General features: G+C 35.3%; 2 protein-coding genes across 2 annotated transcripts in view; both read right to left on the bottom strand.

Moving 5' to 3' along the window:
* Nucleotides 1-13882, bottom strand: part of LOC128921640 (uncharacterized) — a gene marked incomplete at its 3' end in the record, with an annotated part of 97104 nt that extends 83222 nt beyond the window's left edge. The window contains exon 1 of the mRNA XM_054229787.1: nt 13193-13882. The remainder of the gene's footprint in view (nt 1-13192) is intronic.
* Nucleotides 6363-7068, bottom strand: LOC105211556 (uncharacterized). The gene is made up of 3 exons (XM_011183057.3): nt 6918-7068; nt 6697-6861; nt 6363-6638 (listed from the first exon to the last, which is right to left on the bottom strand). The coding sequence occupies exons 1-3, from the start codon at nt 7045-7047 to the stop codon at nt 6505-6507; spliced, it is 429 nt and encodes a 142-aa protein (XP_011181359.3). The 5' UTR covers nt 7048-7068; the 3' UTR covers nt 6363-6504.
* Nucleotides 13883-22623: the final 8741 nt, after the last annotated feature.

Below are 22623 nucleotides of genomic sequence, written 5' to 3'. Positions count from 1 at the left end.
AAAAAAACATAGTAAAATTTCACGAATTTTGAACTATAGTAGGGCAACAGTACTGACCATTGTAAAATACTTCAAAAGTAGTGATTTTACCGAAAATAAGCAGCGCAGTGTACGCCCAGAGCATCCATCACTTAAGGACATCGATATGATACTCAAAAAGGTGGACCAAAATCCAAAAGTAACTACCATAAAATTAGCCCAACATCGCAAAATGGGTAAAATACTCCAAACAAACACAAAAAAACTTTATCCGATAACGGGTTCCACCAGATGTGCCCAAACCTCCAAGTTTCATTAACAATTGGGAATGAACATAAAGAAAAGGGAAAGGACAATTTAGTTGTAACGGCAGGTTTAAATGGTAATAGGTGCCAATGGTGTCCCAATTAAATACTAAATACAAGTAATATCCAGATTTAATAAAATTTTTACACTAAAATAAGATACTTTGTTACTGTATGCAGACAGTTGTCAACGAAATTTTAGAGTTTTTCTTTCGTAAATTGTTTAATATATTTACAAAAATGGATATTTTTTATTTCTTGTGATTAGAAAGAAGATTAGAATGAAACTGTATCAACACATTTTTCTAAAAAGCATTACCAACGAAAACCGGGGGTGTATGTATACATTTGTCGGCCACTGACAAATGACAACGTCTCAACAATTTTATGCGGTACAGCCTGCCCAATAGCAGCAAGTCTAAAATTGCGACACTACATACATAAATAAGAATAAATGAAAGCGAAGGCGACAGAAATAACCGTCTATTTGATGGCTTTACATACGACAAAAGCAGCGGTGAATACAAGCAGAATACGTGAACGCGAATTTGAACGAAAGTGACCTAGTATAATGCAACATGTTAGAAATCAACTACAATGTAGCTGACATACAGCTGCACATTTTCAAAAACTTACGACGTAACCTCCTGTTAGCAGAGCGAAACAAAGACGAAGCTGATATAAGCTGTCATCGATTGGCTAAGTGTTATAGAGAAGCCAAAAGAACGCACTATCCTGTAATTCAAACAGACAGGCAGCACTTATGGCGCAAGCCTGCGCTAATATGTCCTCTTAATCATGCGTAGGGATGGCAAAACATTTTTTTTAATCGATTAAATAATCAAATGATTAATTGCAAGATATAAAAAAATAATTGCAATTAATTGCAATTAATGTAAAAAAATCGAGTAATCGATTAATTCCAATGTTTTCAAATAATACTAAATTGCATAAAGACCACCACCAAGTTTCAGGGCCGAATTTTGTATTATAATGCTCTATCACAGAGTCCGAGACATATCCTAAAAGAGAAAATGGTCTATATTCGAAGTTAAGTAGCACAATGGTATTAAATTTTTCAAAATATGTACAGCAATCTTAAAGTAAAAGAATTGCCTCTTACTTGAAAGACTATGTTTTGCAACTTTGCGTAAAAATAAAACCAATAAAATATAGGAGACTATATTCTTATTTCAGACATTCAAATTATGTTGGTATATACACAAAAACAAAAACGAAAATAAAATTAAAATATCGTATTAAAAATTCATTTGTCTTAGTATAAAGGAAAATATATTTATTGAAGTCAAGAAAATTTAGAAGTCTGTTCAACCAAGTTTGAAGAAAAAGCAATTTCGATAAACGTTTTGTTGTCAAACGATTGCGTTTTTCGGTCGCAGTTGCACCCGATTTTAAGAAAAGCCGCTCAGCAGGTACTGAGGTACCAAGTAGATGACAATACTTTTTTGAAAGTCCGTACGGTTTTCATTTCTTCCCAAGCATCAATAGTGTTTCGAAGCTGAAGGGCTTTCATTAATTGGCTTGCTGCTGCAACTCGGCATTTCAATCATAGTGTCAGTGTCATCATCACTTAGGGGAACATTGTCGTTACTCCTAGATTTCAGAGTCTAATTTGTACACATATATTTATATATAACTAGAAGAAATTTAAAATGTAATACCGATTGCTCCAACTTACCACAATTTGCAGGCTACTGTTGCATGCTTTAATTTTAAATACTGCAACATATTTGATGTGTTATTAGAAAATTTTAAATTTTTGCAGCAAAGTTGACATTTAACGTAGTTATTGCTATTTTATTAAAAAAATGTCCACACTTCGCTTTTAACTGACGCCATTGCTCTTCAAACAACTGAACGTAAAATGCGTTTGACTTAACTGTAAATGAAGTGTTACCAGACATTCATTTGTTGATATTAAACTACGTTGACATATTAGAATTTAACTATGTTTACACCGTTTCCAGTCATTAATGACTGATGCGACCAATTTCGACCCTTGTACGCTAACTTAGATGAACATAAAATGTATTACATTTCTAAATGCTGTTTGCGATTATTTTGCAATTACTCGAGTAATAGTCGAGTAATTGGAAAAGGTGTTTCGATGCAATTAAATCGTAAATTGAATGAAAATAATCGATTAATTTAATCAAATGATTAATCGTTGCCATCCCTAATCATGCGCAATTGTGTTGCACCATTTTCTTAGGTGGAGATACTTAAATCTGCATAAAAATATGTTTTTTTATACTTTGTTTCGAGCTGCTTCTATGCCTTACGTTTTATTTAATCAATTAAAATGTATTTTAAAGTAAAAACAACAAACATATATGTATATTTGTATTGTCATTTTTGTAAAAAAAAATTGTCCTTTCAGTCGTTTTTACTATTGTGAATAGTATACATATGTAAAACAAAATTTGGCAACACTCAGCAAGCGGCGATAGCATTTTTAATGAGGTATCCGCATACTCTCCTGTACGAATTCAACTAGATAACTTTGTTGTCGCTTTCATAAGTAAAATTTTTGACAGGCGAGCAGCGCCCAAATATAGCGAACAGAAAAGTGACCAATCGAATACAGCTATAAAGTGTTGAACACACACCCTTTTAGACAACAGCACGACTTCACGACAAAAGTTCAACCATTTTCTTCGCTGTCGCCAAATTATAAATGTTTCTATATTTCAATATCAACCTCCTCAGAGTGCTAAGGAATATGTGTTCCAAGTTTCATTAAGATATCTCAATTATATATATAATTCATAAATAGTATATGTTATAGTTTGGAACAGAGACACACTATTAGAAGAATATAATTTCCTCTGAATTACATTAAATTATCTGAGAGCTTTACCCATATTTTCGATTAAAATTTATCCTTAGGCGATGAGTTCAACATGTTCGATATCTGGAGCCTTGAAAAGTTATAGTCCGTTTTAAACAAATTTTTCATAAGTGAAGCCAGAGATGATATGCACTATTTGTGTAAAGTTTTATTCCGCTATCTTCATTGGTTCCCTGTGTTTACATTATAAAGTGAAGAAATCAGATGAAATTCAAAATTGAGTTATAAGGAAAGTAGTCGTGGTTGTGAACCGATTTCGCCCATTTTTTATCCGTGTTATCAGAGTGACAAGAAAATATTATATACCGAATTTCATTCGAATCGGTAGAGTAGTTCCTGAGATATGGATTTTGACCCATAAGTGGCCGACGCCACGCCCATTTTCCATTTTGTAAAAAAATCTGAGTGCAGCTTCCCTCTTCCATTTCTTATGTGAAATTCAGTGTTTCTGACGTTTTTCGTTAGTGTATATATATTAGTATATATATATTATATAGCTTTATTGGTTTGCGAGTTAGATACAAATAACCGATTTGTGGGCGGGGCCACGAAATTTTTCGAAAAATTATCACTTTCACCGAAAGTTATATACATTTTAGTTATTTTTTACAAACCCCAATATTATTTTCCCAGGCTTTGCATAAATTAAATTTTATTTCACATTTTAGGTTTTATTCTATTGATGATTGATCATTGTTTGACCAGCTTTCAAAACTAAACGTTCGGAAGGAACTGTTGTAGCGACAATTGTTAAATATTTAAAAGCTATATAATTTATGAAATTGTGTTTGTCAATTTTTCCAAACATACAGCGGATTTTCTACTAGCCCTCTAACCGGCGCAAATGTATATGGATATCTCATCTAACATATCCAAAAAATATCAAATTCATTTGGACTAACTTATGATGATCTGTCCAAATACTAAAAGAGTTTTCGGCTTTATCAGAACTAACTGAAGATTCCATCTCCACCCATCGTCTCCTGCTTCTTGGAGGTACGCAATAAATCTTTCCAGCATATGAATTCAAGCGGTATATCGATATATAACGGCCATCATTACAAGCATATGAGTATAAACTTCACAGCTGTTATTGGACGCAAATTTTTCCAGATCTCAGACTTCAATTAGCAATTATTTTACAAAAAACCGCCAGTTGTTTATTGAATTCTATTAATATACCACATAACTTCTTCCTCGAATTCGGCTGCACTAGAATGACGAAAATCATTATATATTTTAGTATATGAGGGCTGTGGTTCTCGTATTCGGTATATGGGACCTTGAGAAGATATAGTTCGATTAGGAAATTTTTATATGAGTGATGCCACACCATCAATGAGTATTTAGCAATATGTTGTTCCGATATCTTCATTAGTTCCACATTGATTTAAAGTGAAGAAATCAGATGCCTTTCACAATTATGTTATGTGGGAAGAAGGCGGAGCCGATTTCGTACATTTAGAAACTCTAACATAGAACGAAAATTTTACGCAATGAATTTCCTTAAAATGTGTTGAATAGTACCTGAAATATGCTTCTTGATCCATAAGTGGGCGGCGCGTTGCCACAGTCCATTTTATATACTCTCGCAACATTTTGCACAAAGAATCATAGTTTTGTTAATAAAACGGTGGGCGTAGCCCCGCCCCTAATAGGTTTTTATACATATCTTGCAAACTACTATAGCTTACTGCACACACTTCCCTTTAATATTCTATTATGCATCATATATAAAGGTTATGTAGAATACATTAACTTCATTGAGATAACACATAATTTGACCAACATATTCGGAATAAAGTCCAGATATATAGGGGCTAGAGGAAATATTGACCTGATTTTGCCCATTTTAGGCACAAATTCAGACTGAAGGATTTACCGATATTACCATACGACACCAGTTATTTGGGACAGATTATATACATGTGTATTCGAACAAACAATAATACTGTGTCCGAAAATACCTGTAATATTCAACAGAATGTCTCATATCTAAATCCAGTTATCGCCTTTAGCTCGCAAAAATTGTTTTTTCGATCTTACTCTATATTGTCACCCTAACGATATGTTGCACAAAAGTATGATAAGTAAAGTAAGTAAGTATAAGCAAGTAAGAAAGGGCTAAGTTCGGGTGTAACCGAACATTTTATACTCTCGCAATTTATTTATTTAACTTTATTTATATTATATAATACATAATTTGAACCACATATTCGTCACATATATTGTATAAAGTTCATTGAAAGTTGGATACCCTAATATTAGGTTAGAAGCACCGAGGTCCTCGTGTTCGATATATGGGGCCTTGAAAACCTATGGTCCGATTTCGGCGATTTTTAGAAATGGGCTGCCACACTATAAACATAGTATTTGTGCAAAGTTCTGCATCGATATCTTCACTAGTGCTTACTTTATATATTGTAATGTAAACGATTCAGATCATCTTCAAAGTTCTGGTATATAGGAAGAAGGCGTGGTTGTGAAGCGATTTGGCCTATTTTCACAACATATCATTGGGATGTAAGGACCAAGTTTCATTGAAATCGGTCGAGTAGTTCCTGAGATATGGTTTTTGACCCATAAGTGGGCGACGCCACGCCCATTTTCCATTTTGTAAAAACATCTGAGTGCAGCTTCCATCTGCCATTTCTTATGTGAAATTTAGTGTTTCTGACGTTTTTCGTTAGAGAGTTAACCCACTTTTAGTAATTTTCAACCTAACCTTTGTATGGGAGGTGGGCGTGGTTACAATCCGATTTTCTCCATTTATTTATTTATAGCTTAGTTATGGCACTTTAAGTGTTTTCGGTTTTCGCTATTTTGTGGGCGTGGCAGAGGTCCGATTACGCCCATTTTCGAACTTAACCTTTTTATGGTGCCAAGGAACACGTGTTCCAAGTTTCATCAAGATATCTCAATTTTTACTCAAGTTACAGCTTGCACGGACGGACGGACAGACAGACATCCGTATTTGAACTTTTTTCATCAGCCTGATCATTTTGATATATATAACTCTATATCTAACTCGATTAGTGTTAGGACTTACAACCAACCGTTATGTGGACAAAACTATAATACTGTCGTAGCAACTTTGTTGCGAGAGTATAAAAATGCGCTGTCAAAGCATTAACGAAATATTCGTAATAATAACATTTAAATATAAAACTGTTGCTAACTATTTCCCAAGAGGGATAAATAATGAAACACGATTTTTTTGTTGCAGTTTGTAATACTTTATTCAAAATACTTTCACAAAAACTTAAGAACTTAATTAAGAGAAGGCTTCGATAATATCACTTTCAATTCAAAGAGGCGACAGAAGATCTAAATACTTTTATATATTATTTATATGACGAGGGGGTGTTGAAAATACGTTTGAATCGGATTAACAATACTAACGTCCTGTTTGATGTAGCATGTGTCCATTGTAACTGTTGTGCATGCTAACATGTCTTCCTTACATTCAGTCTGAATTATACCTAAAATAGTATTCACACTAATGCTTTAAGTTCAAACAAATATTAAATGAAAACACACCTCCTTTTTCCTCACAATCGTTATACTGATTTCTCATGTCTGGTATTATCACAGAAAATCTAGCTTTGCAAGGATGTTTAAGTTTACAATCGCACGGAGTCTCAGTATTCTTGTAACATATATCATCGTTATCGTTAGCAATTACCACACCAAATACTGCCAATGCTGTAATTGAAATACTTTTATTACTAAAGTACAAATAATTTCAATTAGAAGCTTACCCAAAAGTACTGAAGTGATGAATTTCATTTTTGTTTCAAATATGCCAGTTCTTTTCAGACCTTGCGTTGGGAATGAGTTGAGAATTTCAAACGAACAGTTTTTATAGCGAAATATTTCCATGGAGCACATCCCCCCAAGTCAACACAAACGGTCTGAATAAACTCGCGGCGCGCAAATATTTAAACATCTGAATTTAAGCAAATACATAAATGTTTACATTATACAAATATGTATACCTACGAAGAAAGCAAATACAAGGAGTAAAATAAAAAGTTTCTTCGCTCTCGGTTACTTTATGTTCACCATTATATTTAAAACAGTCTGTTCGTTCGTGTCCATATGTTCCGAAGAAGTTAGAAATAGGTGTGCCTCTAAAATGCTTTTTGCTACAACATTTTGATGCTGTTTCGGTTTTAAATCTGTCGTACGAAAATTTTATCAACAAGTAGAGACCCACCAATTAATCGGCCTTGGTATCGGCATTGGCCAGTATCGGCCACAAAATTCAGCATCGGCATCGGCCATATTTGGCCGATTCTTAGCCGATTCTTTCTACTTCTTTCGGATCACACTAAAATACATTTTTTTTTACTTTTTTGATTTCTTTAAAGCATAAAATTTGAATTTTTATATTTTACCATATAATACACAGTGATTCACATTTGACTAAACTAATAATTCATCACGATGATAATTTAAGTCTAGTATAAAGAAATTCAACAATTTTGCATTAAATTGAGGGATTTATTTAGCACTGCTAGAAAGATTCGATTTAATTCAGTTTTGTTTAACAACTTGTTGAGATTTTGAAGATATTGTTATAAAGCCACTATTATAGAAGCATTCGTAACTAGGAGAGTCTATTTTTAAAAGTTCTCCATAGACAGGATCACGTAATAATCACGAAGTGGCCTGGACTATAAGGTGCATGCAAAAGAACCTCCCAAACAAGCTTCAGAAGTTTATATCGAGTCACTATCCCTATGAGACGCCTTTCATAAAATATATATAACAAAAGTCATCCCTTATGGATTGTTTACTTATTTTGTGATGTTATTTGTCTTTGTTTTTCTTTTTTTTCTATACTAATTTACTAAATAAAGTTGTTAATGAAAGAATCGGCATCGGCATCGGCATCGGCCGATTCTTTGCTAACTGGCCGATTAATTGGCATCGGCATCGGCCAAAAATTTAGTATCGGCCGGAAACTATCAACAAGTTTGTTCTGATATGTTATGTTCTGAGCCCTGCCGAAATATGGCATTAAGCCACCGAAAGTCATTTGGAAAATATTGTAAAGAGAAATAGTTTTCCATTTTTATTTTGGTCAGTTTTAAATTTACCAATCCTGTTCCGGGTTAAGTATTTATGTATATTTATATCAGTAGATAATATTATCAGAAAAGCGACAGAAATCAAAACTTTAATGAATTTGTTTACATTCAGAGAGTGGTGGGGAATTTGTTTTCTCAAGTCTCCTCTTTTCCTAATTCCTGACTCTATTTACTCTTATATTTATATTTTAATAGTAGATATTGTAGGTTTACAAAACAAGAGGCCCCAACCAATATTAATTTAAATGTTTTTTTTTCTTTTTTAAGTGAACGTACTCAAAATTTTTTGTGGTCGTCTGTATGCACATAGCTCAATTTCAGTTGTGCAAATAACTGTTGACGCAAAAATTCAGAAAATAATGTATTTTGAATTTAAATTTTTAACAAATGCGAATAAAATTTTCATCAATGCACTCAATTTTATATTTGTGAATGCACTTAGTATTTAAATACAGATCGTAACGATTCTATCAGAAGCGTCACGAGAATTTGTTATATCCGCTTCGAAGTTAGATCTAACCCTAAAAGTAAAATCAGTTTGAGTAATTTGTTAAATCCATAAACTAACTTTTCCTAATAATAAAAATAAAATAAATAATAAATGAATAATAAATATGAATAAAAATTCTAGAAAAAATTGTGATACCTATTTGAAAGCAAAAGACTAAAGAAGGCAGGCCAAGTTTCTTTGGCATCCCAATATTAGCCATGTATTTTTGGTCAGATCGGGCTTAGTATAAAATTTTACATATTTATTGCTAATGTTATTGGTTGAAGGTAGGATATTCGTCATTTTGGGGCTCTGACCTCTGCGAAACCCAACTTTCCGTTATTTTTCAGTTCATGATTTCGAAGAATTAATGAATACAAACATAGCGGTATTGACTTTATTCCAGGTTGCTGTAACAGTACATCATATTGAAACTAATGTGAAATCCGATAGCAACAACACTGGAAGGCGTTTCATGTTTAAATGAAAAGCACAATTTCAATGTCGAAGGTTCAAGGGCGTTAAAATCAAGCACAAACCTTGCACTGGCCTTCAAGGCTCCAAGACAAAGCTTCAGAATACATTCCGCCTTCAAATAGCAAGTTGTGGTGCCACAAATGACGACTGAAATATACGTCTTTCTCTAGTGTGCTAATATTCCCACTTAAATATATGAACACATAAGTAACGAATGTACGAGCGTCTTCGTAAAAGGTCAAGTACAAGTAATAACCTGGCAGAAAATTACAAATTTTGAAAAGCCACAACTTCAAGGTAAGAGGGGCGAGAGGCGACCTGTAACCCATACGAGCTCACACACTATGGCCCTTCACTAACAATTACGCGTTTCCGTTGTCAGGAAGAAGGTCAAACACGACATGCGAACGAAAAGGAAGCTCTAAAAGGCTATCACCACGCGGCGTTGGATCGCGTTAGGAGCACAGTTCACACAAGACTAAAGCAACTTGACGACTGAAGATGTGTATTTACACAAAACTTTGAGGCGCATGAACTTGCCGACCCGTCTGCTTATCGCCAGTGGATCCTCGTCACCGCAGTAGCGAAACAAAAATTTCACAATTTCGCACACACAACTACATTCGCTCACAGCAACGTTTGCGATTTCATGCGCGTACCTTTCACTTCGAAGGATAACGGTCTTATCCATTTCAGCCTTTCACAGTTTATCAACATACGAAATACTGGCGGGTATCGTTGAGTAAACTGCCACAACGTATTAATCACACCTAAAGGTGTAGCGGTTAATTTACCCACAAAGACTGGCATATGTGTTTGTGAATTCGCGAGACTTTAGCTTGTTACGGAAAGGCTTATTCACGAGCCAGTTGGACGGGAATATTCGCAACCACTTGCTAACATTTGTATTTTTGAAAAGTCTAGATAAATAAATGGAGTTGTCTTTTGAGAGTTCTTTTTTCACTTAGGCTTTAAACAATTATGTTTCAAAAACCGTTAGGGGGCCTCTCTTTTCAACGCCCTAGAGGAAATATTTAAAAACAGATATGGAGAGAAATGTACTAAGCCCACGTTCAAGAATAAAGGGAATATACGTTGGCCTCCGTCATATACGATATTTTTTCACTCTCGCAACAGAGTTGCTAAGAGAGTATAATAGTTTTAGTGGAGTTCAAAGCCATATCTCGGAAACTACTTGACCAAAATCAATCAAATTTCATGTATAATATTTTTGTGGCATCCTAATAATATGTTTTGAAAATAAGCCAGATCGGTTCAGAACGACGCCTAATTCCCATATATCAAAACTTTGAAGTCGATCTGAATCGTTTACTTAACAATATATAAGTTAAGCAAGAGTGAAGGTATCGAAAAAGAACTTTAAACAAATACTACATTTATAGTGTTTCTAAAAATCGCCGAAATCGGGCCATAAGTTTTCAAGGCTCCATTTGTATATCGAACATGAGGTCCTCAGTTCTTCACACAATTTTTTTTACCGAAAATAAAGGCAAATCTCTCATATATTTTTTTGAAATTCAGAGAGAATATTTTTTGGACTTAGCCCTTCCTTGCTTGTTGTGTATAATCAAATCTCTTATATCTATCTTTCTTACATAATAATATCTTTTATTTATTACTTTTTGACTGGCGTAGCATAAACATTAATACGACATGGACTTTTCAAGGTCCCTAAATGGAGTTGAATAAAAATAGTTTGGTACAGCAACGTACAGAAATATGATAAACAATTTTTCAAAGATTGCGAAGCTTTTGCCTATCTAAATATGCAACAAGTAACAGAATGTATGCATTTATAATTCTCCTTTCTCCATCTATGATAACTGGATAATGCACAACAGGTGGACTTACAATCTGAAAACAAACTACATATTAGGCATATAACAAAATTTGACGAAAAATTTGGCATACCACCATGTGGTGACAAATATTGTACAAGTAATGAATATCACTTTTTTAGGTGATTTCGGTTCAAAAACGTTCCGCACAAAAATGGATTTCTAAAAAAAATAAAAATTTATTTTATTATTATTATTGTTATATTGAATCAGAATTTTCTGAAGAAAAATTAGTTTGGGGTGGGTGGGACACTTCCCTTAGGTCCATTAAAAGGCGTTAGGAATAATAGGAAGATTATTATTTAAATAAATATCTATTATAATGAAGAAAAACGTGTACAGTGTACAAATTTTTTTTTGTTTTTTTTCAGCAGTTCTGATAAAAAAGTAATTTCTTTTTGCGCGGAAACTTTTTTGCAATTTCGAAAAAAAAAATAATGGGGTTCATACTTTTTTATTCTCTATTCGACTATGTTATGCCGTTTTTCGTATTTGCAAAAATTGTAAAAAGTTATATGCCTACTACATATGTCATAGCGGATCCGAAGACTATGTTTTAAATGAATTCCGGATAGACAGTCAGCGTTTGGAATAAATAACACACAATTTGTTCCACATATTCGGCATATGTAAAGTCCCCTGGAATATCGAAAATCATTATAGAATATATATGGGGGCTTTCAGTAAAAAAAATTAGCCAAAAGCTTTGAGGTCTTCAGGTTCGATATCCGGGGCCTAGAAAAGTTATAGTCCGATTTCGGTGATTTTTATACGGGCTATAGTACACTAGAAATACAGTAATTCGGCAGCGTTTTGTTTCGATATTTTCACTGGTGTTTAATTTATAGAACGCTAAGTGCATTCGTCGGACTCCAAAATTATGGTGTATGACCACACGGAGAGGCAAAGGAGTTTTTAGTTAATATTAATATTATTATTAAAATAAATATTTAATTTATATTTCTTAATAGAGTGGAGCCTTATGGAGGTAAGTAATAGTGCATTTGCAAAGTCCATAACACTGGTATGTGTTAGAAAAGTATTAATTTAATTAAAATTATTATGGAAATGGAAAACAACTTGTGTGGAATTATAAGAACTCCACAATGTTACACCAATTAAGAGCGTCTTCCAACTTGTAGATATCTTTTTAAAACAACTTGTGTTTTGCTTTCAAACGATGCTCGACTATTTCTTTAAAAGAGTATCCTCATGGGGTTACTTCATCTTTATGCACAACAAATAATAATTTTAAAACAAATTTTCCCAAAGCAAATACCTTTCAGTGTATTTAAAGCCCACAGTGAAATATTTATTTGCTAAAGTTAACACCAATTACCACAGGCGAAGCTTTCCACATTCTCGATTCTAATTTGTCACGCACAAACGAAGTAAGCAAATACACCGTACGCCCATTTTATTTGCTTTTGCATTTGCCTGCATTCGCCTGATTTCGTTTCGGTAGCACACTGCGTATACGTAATATATTATGCAACTACTTTTTCGCCTAAGTTCGCCACACTAACAAGTGCATTGAGCAAGCAAACACACAGGCTCCATGCACATAAATGCAAAAACAAATACAAATACTTATATATCGGTTTAGACTTATGTATGTACCACCCACATTGGTAGGTATGTATGTGTGAGTGTGCGCTGCGTACATATAGCTCGCATTGGGGACAAGGATACTCTTCGAGTAGAGCGCATTGTGCGAATAGATTATGACTTAAATATACATGTGCAGCATTAGTTGCGACAAATCAGTAACGGTACCACAAACGACAACGCACTCCACTCGACAAACATACGAACGAAAATAGAAATTAGAAATTGTATAAACGCAAATAGTATAGTAAACAAATATATGTAAACGAACACTACAAATGCACGCTGTGCACTGCCCCGAGTGTGTGTGTGGTACGAACTACAGCACACTGCGTGCCGTCCACAATCCATGACGTAAAACAACGCAACGACGTGCGCGTGTGTGCATCTATCTGTGTATCTGTCTCTCTGTTTGCGTCGTTCAATACGTGTGTTAAACAGAAATAAAAGTTGGCATGCATTTCTCATATATGTTTTGGTTATTATGTGGGGGCGCGTGTGCTCACCTCTATCAACTGGTCAAAAATTCCGCTCAGCAGCCTCAGGCGCTTCAATTGCTGCCCGTTGCATACATATATAGACGTGCACAGTTGCAGTTAGCTATAGCACGTTTTCACTTTTGCTTTCATTGATTTTACTTGACACGCAAACAAGCGCACACACTGACACAAGCACACGCGCGCACGGAGCCTGACGTACAAGCGCCCGAAATGAACAGTAAGGACGAACGAACGGACACTCGAGCGCACTGCTAAGCGAGTTTCGAGCGCGCGGAGCCAAGACAAGTGCCAGTGCTTTATGTCGTTTTCTTGCTTTAAATTTTTCTGAAATTTCACTTAGCCTTGTCGTAAGCCACTTTTTCTGTCTTCCACTATGCAGTCACGTTCACTTTCACTTTCGTTTGAGTTAGAGAATTATCTATATATTTATTATCTATTTAACACTGAACTACGCGCACACATATGCGCTTTCTTTTCGCAAATAATTTCTTACTTAATTTTGAAACACTTCATTGGCATTTCACTTACTGTCACTTTCCAACCCACTGCTTGTGTGTTGTTTTCTGTATTTATTTTGTTGTATCCACAGACATTCACTGCTGTTCACCTGAAAATTGTCTCTAACTCACTGGCACGACGCGTTGCCACTATTCGTTGCGCTCCGTCCTTTTCGAGTTCGCTCTGGCAGCTCACGTGTCCACATCTCGACTGACTCAATTGATTCTGTGCGAATCCGCCAAAAACGCCATAGTGCCGCTGTTGCCATAACAGTCGCCCATTACGATGGTTGGCGCTGTTAGTGTCGCCTTCATGCAGCTGGGCAGCGCTGTAAATATACGGGGATTTTTCCACAGGAGCCCAGTGCGCAGACGCCGGACCGATGACGTGTGAGATACAATATTTCCCAGCTCTATGCTGCGTACAACTTGGCCTTCCACTTTTCGGGTGACGGAGTGTGCTCAGTGCTGAGTACAAGTAAGGCTGACCAGCGTTGTTGTTGTTGCTTATGTATGTTGTTTTGCTATTTGGTTGCGCGGCCAAACATGTGATTTCTCACGTCATACACAAATGATAACTTATCACAGTCGTGCGAAGGAGGACGTCAATAGCCTTCAAGCTTCACACAGATATATGTATAATTGTGTGAGTGCTTATAGGTATGTACGACGACAGCAATTCTGCTTCTGCACACACAAACGAAGGCCGATTAATGACTTTTTAAATTCTTCTTAAGCTTGAAATATTCTGATTTTATGCTCAATTATGAGCGTGTCTTCATTTGTATGAATGAAATGTTCGCCTCTAAGCTGGCTGGAGTGTGCCTGCTTATAGTCTTGTATGTGTCTGTGAATGTTGTACGTTTTGTGCGCATTTTATTGCGTATACGACCGGGTGGGCGGGTGTTTGGTTGATTTGTTGCGACGTAATAGATCAAATCAGCTAAAGCTGACAATAAATATCGTTTAAGAAATGAAAAATTAGCCACAACACACACGCGTACTTGTGTATGTCTGTGACGATATTAATGAGATTATTCCCATTAGTTGGTCAATTGCGGCTATTAATTGCTGTCGTACAGACCACATATATTTTGCTAAACAAATTTATCATTACTTAAAGTGTGTTATATTTGAACTGTCATTAGACATTGGTGTCTAAAGCAGAAAAAATCACTAAATAAACACTCGCCAAGTCGTTAAAAGCACTTTCGGTTTCGCCGACAGCCATTGGCCTGGGTAATCTAGTGCAGACGCAATCGAGGCAGCGACAAATCATTTCAATCTGTCGCTCAAGGTGCTTGCAATATTGTTGTTAGTGTGTTTTATTATTTGCTTCGCTTTGCCTTTCATGGCTTGCCTGTTCGCAAGCATTTTGGTAAACACTTTCTGTTTCGTTAATTTAGCATTTCTCGTCGCTTAAGTTGGCTGAAGTCGCAAGTCAATGGTCTCACTTGTGAAGTTCAAGGTCGTTTCGATTTATCTGTCTGTTGCGCAAGAACGCGTATGCTTTGATTGCACTGATTGCTTCTCAGCGAACAGCAAATACATTTGAAGCACACTTTTTGTATGAGACAAATGTTTGATTACACTCGACAAAAAAGCACGTTTAACATTTTGAAATAAAGATTATTAGTTATTTCATACCGTTAAGCGAGGTTTTTTCCTCCAACCCCATTCTCGTTTACATTTCTTATTTCTTTAATGAATGATACTTCGTGGCATCCGTCAAAGTTTATAACACAACCAGATTCCAGCATAAATAGATCAAAGTGGACCAAATTGTAAATAATGTGGAATTCATTACACGTTATCAATCAATCTTGTAGTTTCAAAAGTGCAAGAATATGGGTTTCTAAATGTGTTTGCTAGATAGCCTCAAGATGAATGGGTTCGATAAAAAGATAGAACAAAAGACGACTTTACCAGATATCTGAGAGATATATCACATCACTGTTGACAGTCATAACTTTGAAGTCATAGATACGTTCGTCTACTTGTGAACCAGCGTTACCAAAACCAACAATGTCAGCCTCGAAATCTAACGCAGAATTACTCTTGCCAACATTTGAATTGAAAAGTAAAGTCCTCTCTTGACGAACCAAAATCAAACTTTACAAGTCGCTCATTATTCCCGTCCTGATGAATGGCGCAGAAGCGTTGACGATGACAACATCCAATGACCTTTTCGAGAGAAAGGTTTTGTGCAATATTTACGGTCCCTTAAACATTGGCAACGGCGAATAGCTCAGACGATGTAACGATGAGCTGTACGATTAATAGTTACTACGACATTGACATAGTCCAGCGAATAAAAATACAGCGGCTACGCTGGCTAGGTCATGTTGTCCGAATGGACGATAACGCTCAAGCTCTGAAAGTGTTCAAAGCAGTACCCGTCGGAGGAAGCCGAGGAAGGGGAAGGCCTCCACTCCGTTGGAAGGACCAAGTGGAAAGTGACCTGGCTTCACTTGGTGTTTATATTTGGCGCCAAAAACAAAAAGGAGGCGCGCTCTGGTGGATTCGTCTATAATCGCTTAAAGCGGATCATACGCCAAATATATATATATATATATATAAACAACCATCCATTATTTTTTAATCGGAACGTATTTAATAGTTTCTTAGTTTCTTTTCGGAGCTAAGCAATTTTTTTAATCCAGCTGGGATAAGTAGTTCCGGAAGTATAAAAATGTGTGCTGTCTGTCCGTATGACCGTCTGTTCGTGCAACGGTTAACTTGAGTATAAATTAAGATATCTTGACGAAATATGTTCCTTGGGACCGTTGGAGGGTTGCTATCGAAAATGGGCGAAAACTCATTATTGCCACACCAATTTCCATTGCACAAAATGGAAACCTATGAAGTGTCATAACTAAGCCATAAATAAGGCAATAAAATTAAATTTGGTATAAAGAATCGCACTAGGAAGGGGCGTAGTCCCACCGATAAATAATTGTCGAAATCGGACTATAACTTTTCAAGGCCCGGGATATCGAACATGAAGAACTCAGCGCCTAAGGGTAATTTTTCACCGAAAATATGAGTAAATCTCTCCGATATTTTAATGTAATTCAGAGGAAATTTCTTTCTTTTAATAGTGTGTCTCTGTTCAAAAAATTATTAAAACCGGGTCTTAACTTACCCTAGATCCATATAGCTAATTATAGGATTTTCAAAAATACGGTGTGCTTGTTTTCGCATTTATCGGTTAATATCTTAGCAAAATCAAGTGAGCATATACCAAGCGATATAGTGTTCAGGAACTACCTCAGCCGAATATATGGGTCAAATTGTGGGTTATTTTAATAAAACTATATCAATAAATTGAGTATAAAATGTTCGGTTGCACCCGAACTTAGCCTTTCCTTACTTGCTTTTAGCTATGTATGCACTTATGCCCAACCTTTCAACTTTTCGAAAACTAACCCAATTTTAATAATTATACTACCGGACCCGGCAGATGTTGTCCTGCATGATATTTCAAGGATTTAGGATATTAAAAAAAGTATTTTGTTAATTGTTGTGACAACAGACAGTAGCGACATCCAATTATAAAATATTTTCTAAACAAATTTCCCAAAACAATTTTGTATACCTTTAGGCGCTCTCTATACAGAAACAATGGCGCCATCTAGTTTTGTCAAATATTATACATCAACATTTATAAATTTAAAGTAAATTAAATGCACTATTTAAATTGGACCGAATGGTGAATCCAAACCATTTTCCAAGCAGAATCCAGCTGAAGACACACAACAAATTTTATTAAAATCAGTCCAGCCGTTTACGAGGATTTCAGTGACCTACACCCGTAAAGAAGAATTTTATATATAAAGATAAACTATAATACCAACCATTATTTTCGAGAATAATTTTCCTAAATGTCAATGGTGAACTAATTGGAACGTAGTGAGTCTTTAATAGTTATCTTAGTTTATTTAATTAAGCAATTCTCTTAGTCCAGCTAGGATCACTAATTGCGGAAGAATAAAAGTGGGTACTGGGTAGGGAAGCAGCTCCAAGTATAAACCTGTAAAATTATTTGTATTTAATGTATTTATCTATATATCCATATATCCCCCACCTTATAACGTTTGAATACTGGCCTAATTTTTATAAATATATCTTATACCTTTGATCTTAATTTATGTATTACATGAACCCCCCTGGCAGTATTACTTGTCATTTTACTCGTAGTACGTTCCCTAATATATTTTGAAAATAAACGCATCAGTGGAAGCCGACAGGTGCAGATCCTCAGTGTTCACATGTTGACAAAATTAACACGAGGCACGAGGGAATGAGTCACAGTTTGAACCCATCGAGAAAATCATATTCATATTCAAATTCACTGTTTCATCTGTGTTGTGAACACGGAAATGACGGAAATGGAATTGATACAAAGCCACTTGGAAATTACAATAGATTCACTGCAACGCACACACACGCACTCCGACGACAAATGAGCATGTTCGCGCGTATTTTGGCATCAGGGATGAGACCGAAGCGAAGGGTGAAGTAAACCTCTCGGGCAAGAGCGCGAATTATCATGGCGTATACTAGCTAATTGAATTAGCGGTTTGAAACCCAAAGGATAGCGGAAGCAATGCCAAGCGCACGTGCCGTTTCAACAAACTGCATATGTATGGCTGCATTTATGCGCGAGTTTTAGACACCGATAGACCGCACACACATTCATATGAACCACTGCCACGATGGATAGCATGTTTGGAATGGGATATACATATGTAGGTACCATATATGTGGATTTGGAAATGTTTGCGCACAATCCGTTGTATCCTGCAAACGCATGTGTGCTTACCCGCTCCTCTTCCTATAAGGGTGCATGCAAGCGGAAGTAATTGCCTTGTTCATACCACCATCCATAATCGTTGCCTCAACCTACACACCGTCGCGCAGCTGTGCCCATACCCAAGTTAGACGTAACGCGAACCAACGGAGGTGAGCCCTTGCTTGCCTTCCGGACGAAAATTGCATTGACAACCGTTGCTAAAACCTCGACGTGATGATGTTACAATTATTTCTAGGATTGATGAGCCGTCAGAGTGTTTTAACGAATGCAACGCTTAAAACTGCTACCAATGGCTATATCGCTTGTACTGGTGGGTCCAACAACAATCACCAAAGTGACAGTTAGGCCTAAATTTCAATTTTTATAACAGCGCTAGCTGATTGTAAATATTTCACAATATGCGTTGGATCCTCACAAATTTCTAAATTACGCTTTATACTGAGCTCGTTTTATTATACATTTAATAAGACTGTGAAGGAAATTAATTTATTATTCTGTTTTGAACTTTATAACACTTATTTCTCAACGAATAATAAACAGGTATATCCATTATAACCTTCTAAGTTTTAAGTTAACTCCTTACCTCTCAGTCACTAAACTATTCAACATCCAACTTAGGCTCTTTCATTGGGAAATTAGCTGAATTCGCTGAAACTTTCGGAATTCAAATAGAACATACATGTTTTGTTTTACTTATGACACAATCTACCAAAAAAATTATATTTGGTCCAATCCCCAGAAAAATAGTCGATTATGTCGACTATTATCTGGTTATCTGGTCATAAAGTAAACTCTCCGTGAACTATTTGCATCATCTCCGCGGAAGATAATTGCGCTGAAAACACACTTTGGACTTCCTATGTGTCAAAAAATGAATTTAGTAAATACCCCTTAACATGACTTATTTTGTGGCCATTCTAGAGTTGGTGACTAGAATTCTGAGTATTTTTTCGGAGGAGAAATTTAAAACGAAAATATTATCAAAGAGTAGAATGCTCGGTTACCAAGTGTACGTAAAGCAGAAAAAAAGAACTCGACTACTACTCCGCTTAAGACCTTTGGAGAAATACATGAGCTCTAGTATAGGGAAAAGCTGCGACATGGTTGTGTAAATTGTGAATAACAGCCAATGATATTCTTTACCCCTCAGAGGAGAAGACTTTGTATTATGGATATCTTTATTTCCGTTACATAATTTTTATTACGCTTTTTTAGTGTTATTTTTTTATTTATTCATCGAGCATCAGTGGAAAACTTGCTATGCTCGTATCCACATATATGTTCGGGCGTTTGTTCGATGGATGGATGTTCAAGACCATAAACAATTAATTTTGAATCAATTCTTTAGACTGGCATTCCCCAGCTCATATTTACATCAGTGGTTTCTCTATGGAACAAGAGGTATCAGCAGTATATTCAATTCGGTCAAATTAATAGGTTCTCTAAAAGCGGTAAACCATATGAACTGATGAGATGCTAGTTCTACTTAATGCTTCTCCAAAACCCATTTGATTGTGTTCCATCGTCATCGATTTTGGTGTAGCCCTTTCACTGCCATTCACCAGTTGGGAGAAGATTGTATGCGCTGGACATAATGTAATTCGTTTTGAGTTTACCATGGTTGCATTTGTTAAATCATTATCGATTTTATAAAGTCCCTGCAAGCTATATCGTGAGTAAAAATATAAATATATTAATCAACCTTGTTAGGCGGCTTCCTTGACACCATGAGAGAGGTGTTATTGCAGATGGAGACCATTGCCACCCCCATAACATATCGTTAACCGAAAAGCTATAAAGTGCTATAAATAAGCCAAAAATAAAGCTATGTATTTGGTATATGGAATCACAATAAGAGTAGGCATCTGTGCCCTGACCCTAATAAGTTTTTGTATATTTTTTGCAAATCAGTAAAACTGTATTGTCCAACTTTGCTAGGAACATTTCGCTAAACACTAAATTTAAACGGGAAGATGGTACAATAGACCTGCACCGACGTGGCGCCGCATACTAAGCCCTACATCAGGAACTAGTCAACAAACTGCAACGTAATTCGGATCGTGGCATTTTCATGACATCCTAATGCTTAGAAATGAAAACGGTTCTCAACCACGCCAATCAATAAATCAACGAATGAAGATATCGGAATAAAACTTTGCACAAATAATGCATTGTTGTTGTTGTTGTCGCAGGGTAACAAAATGCTATGTTGTTATAAACCTTGATATATTCCTGAGCGAATGAAGTCAGTTTGGAAAGAATAGCTATAAATATGGCGGAGAAATAAGCAAATGAACTGAAGACTCGCAGTAGTCAAAATTATTTACATTTATTTGGTTTGAGCAAAAGTAGTGATTGGCTTCTATTGCATTCATAACTAACTAACAAAGACTTAAAATATAAAACTTGTAAATAAAATACGGAAAACAAAGAAATTATCGATTATAACTAGATCGGTGACTGTTACTAAATTTAATGCTGGGGTTTCGGCTTCGGAGCTAGTTAAAATTTATAGAATTTGATGGAATACTGTTTATAATGTTATTAAAAAAAGATTCCATCTGAAGAAGTAGAAGTTCCTCATGCGGACTTTATTGAATTTAAGTGCATACGAATTTGTATTAATAAATGTTCTATTTATCTAACTTTATCTTATATTCCGCCTCAATCGGACTTATCTGTATATACGCAGCATGTTTCTTTAATAAATAATGTTTTTTCAATTGCTAAGAATACTGATTACATAATTGTTCTAGGCGATTTCAATTTACCGTGTGTATCTTGGAAATCTGTTGACGATTGCATTACCCCTTTTTGCACTCGTTTAAGCTTTAATGAGTTTTTGGAAGAAATGTCTGGGATGGGTCTTAACCAAATTAACTTAATTCCGAACAAGTTTGGTAAATTCTTAGATTTGGTCTTTGTTGATAATACTTCAACAGTTTCTGTGGTCCGATCTGATCCTTTAGTTTTGCCAGAGGACTCTTATCACCCTGCCTTGGAAATTAATATCGAAATCATAGACGAATTACTTGTATGCAACAAACAGGACCTTTGTTCTCGGTTCAACTTTGCGAAAGCTAACTTCAAAAAGATTAATTGTGAACTTTCTAAATTGACTTGGCCTGATTATAGTGGTAATATTGAATTAAATGTATCACATTTTAATGAAACAATTTTTAATATTTTTGAAAGATTTGTTCCGAAATGTTTTATTATCAAAAGAAAAAGTTCAAATTTGTGGTATTCGAATGAGCTATGTAAATTAAAAAATAAAAAAGCTCGTGCTTTTAAACTTTATAAAAGAACTGGAGCTCTTGTTGACTATTTAAAATATTCTAAATTGCGTCGTCAGTTTGAGGAACTTAACAAAAAATGTTATAAAAACTACATTATTCGTAATCCGAAATTGTTTTATGGTTTCGTTAACTCCAAACGCAGGATTTCAAATTTTCCGTCCGCGATGAAATATAAATCAACAATGTCATGTGACAATTATATTATTTCTAATATGTTTGCAGAATTCTTCAAATCCAATTATTGTTCAAACTACCCTATGAATGTGCCATATCATCAAGTGTTATGTCCGAGTACTGTAATTAATACACCAATTATTTCTGAAACAGATGTCTTAAATTATTTAGTTACGTTAAAAAAATTCGTTTAAATATGGCCCTGATATGATTCCCTAAAGCTTTCTTAAAAATTGCGCAAAATATATCTATCTGCCCTTAACTAAGCTTTTTAACCTATCTCTTAAACAAGGTATTTTTCCGTCAATGTGGAAAAACTCTTTTATATTACCTTTGCATAAAAGTGGAGTTAGATCATCTGTTGAGAACTATAGGGGGATAGCTAAAATGTCAGCTATACCCAAACTTTTTGAAGCTATTGTCACTGACCAAATAACTTTCTTAATCTCTCCTTTAATTTCATTCTCTCAGCATGGATTTTGTAAAGGGAAATCTACAGTAACTAACTTGCTTGAATTTGTAAACCATGTGTCAAGGGGTTTTAGGGATAATAAGAATACTGATGTTATATATACAGACTTTAGTAAAGCATTCGATAGAGTAAACCACTCAATTCTTTTGCAAAAACTGAATCTTCTTGGTTTTCAACCA

Source organism: Zeugodacus cucurbitae, chromosome 4 (genome assembly GCF_028554725.1).
Source record: "Zeugodacus cucurbitae isolate PBARC_wt_2022May chromosome 4, idZeuCucr1.2, whole genome shotgun sequence".
NCBI classification, from domain to species: domain Eukaryota; kingdom Metazoa; phylum Arthropoda; class Insecta; order Diptera; family Tephritidae; genus Zeugodacus; species Zeugodacus cucurbitae.
The sequence above is the reverse complement of the archived record's forward strand: the minus strand, read 5'-3'. Positions and strand labels throughout refer to the sequence as shown.

Coding starts and splice junctions, on each gene's coding strand:
- LOC105211556 (XM_011183057.3), bottom strand. CDS start 7,047: ATGTGCTCCATGGAAATATTTCGCTATAAAAACTGTTCGTTTGAAATT. Junction 6,862..6,917: donor CATCACTTCAGTACTTTTGG/GTAAGCTTCTAA, acceptor TTTCAATTACAG/CATTGGCAGTATTTGGTGTG. Junction 6,639..6,696: donor CGATTGTGAGGAAAAAGGAG/GTGTGTTTTCAT, acceptor ATACTATTTTAG/GTATAATTCAGACTGAATGT.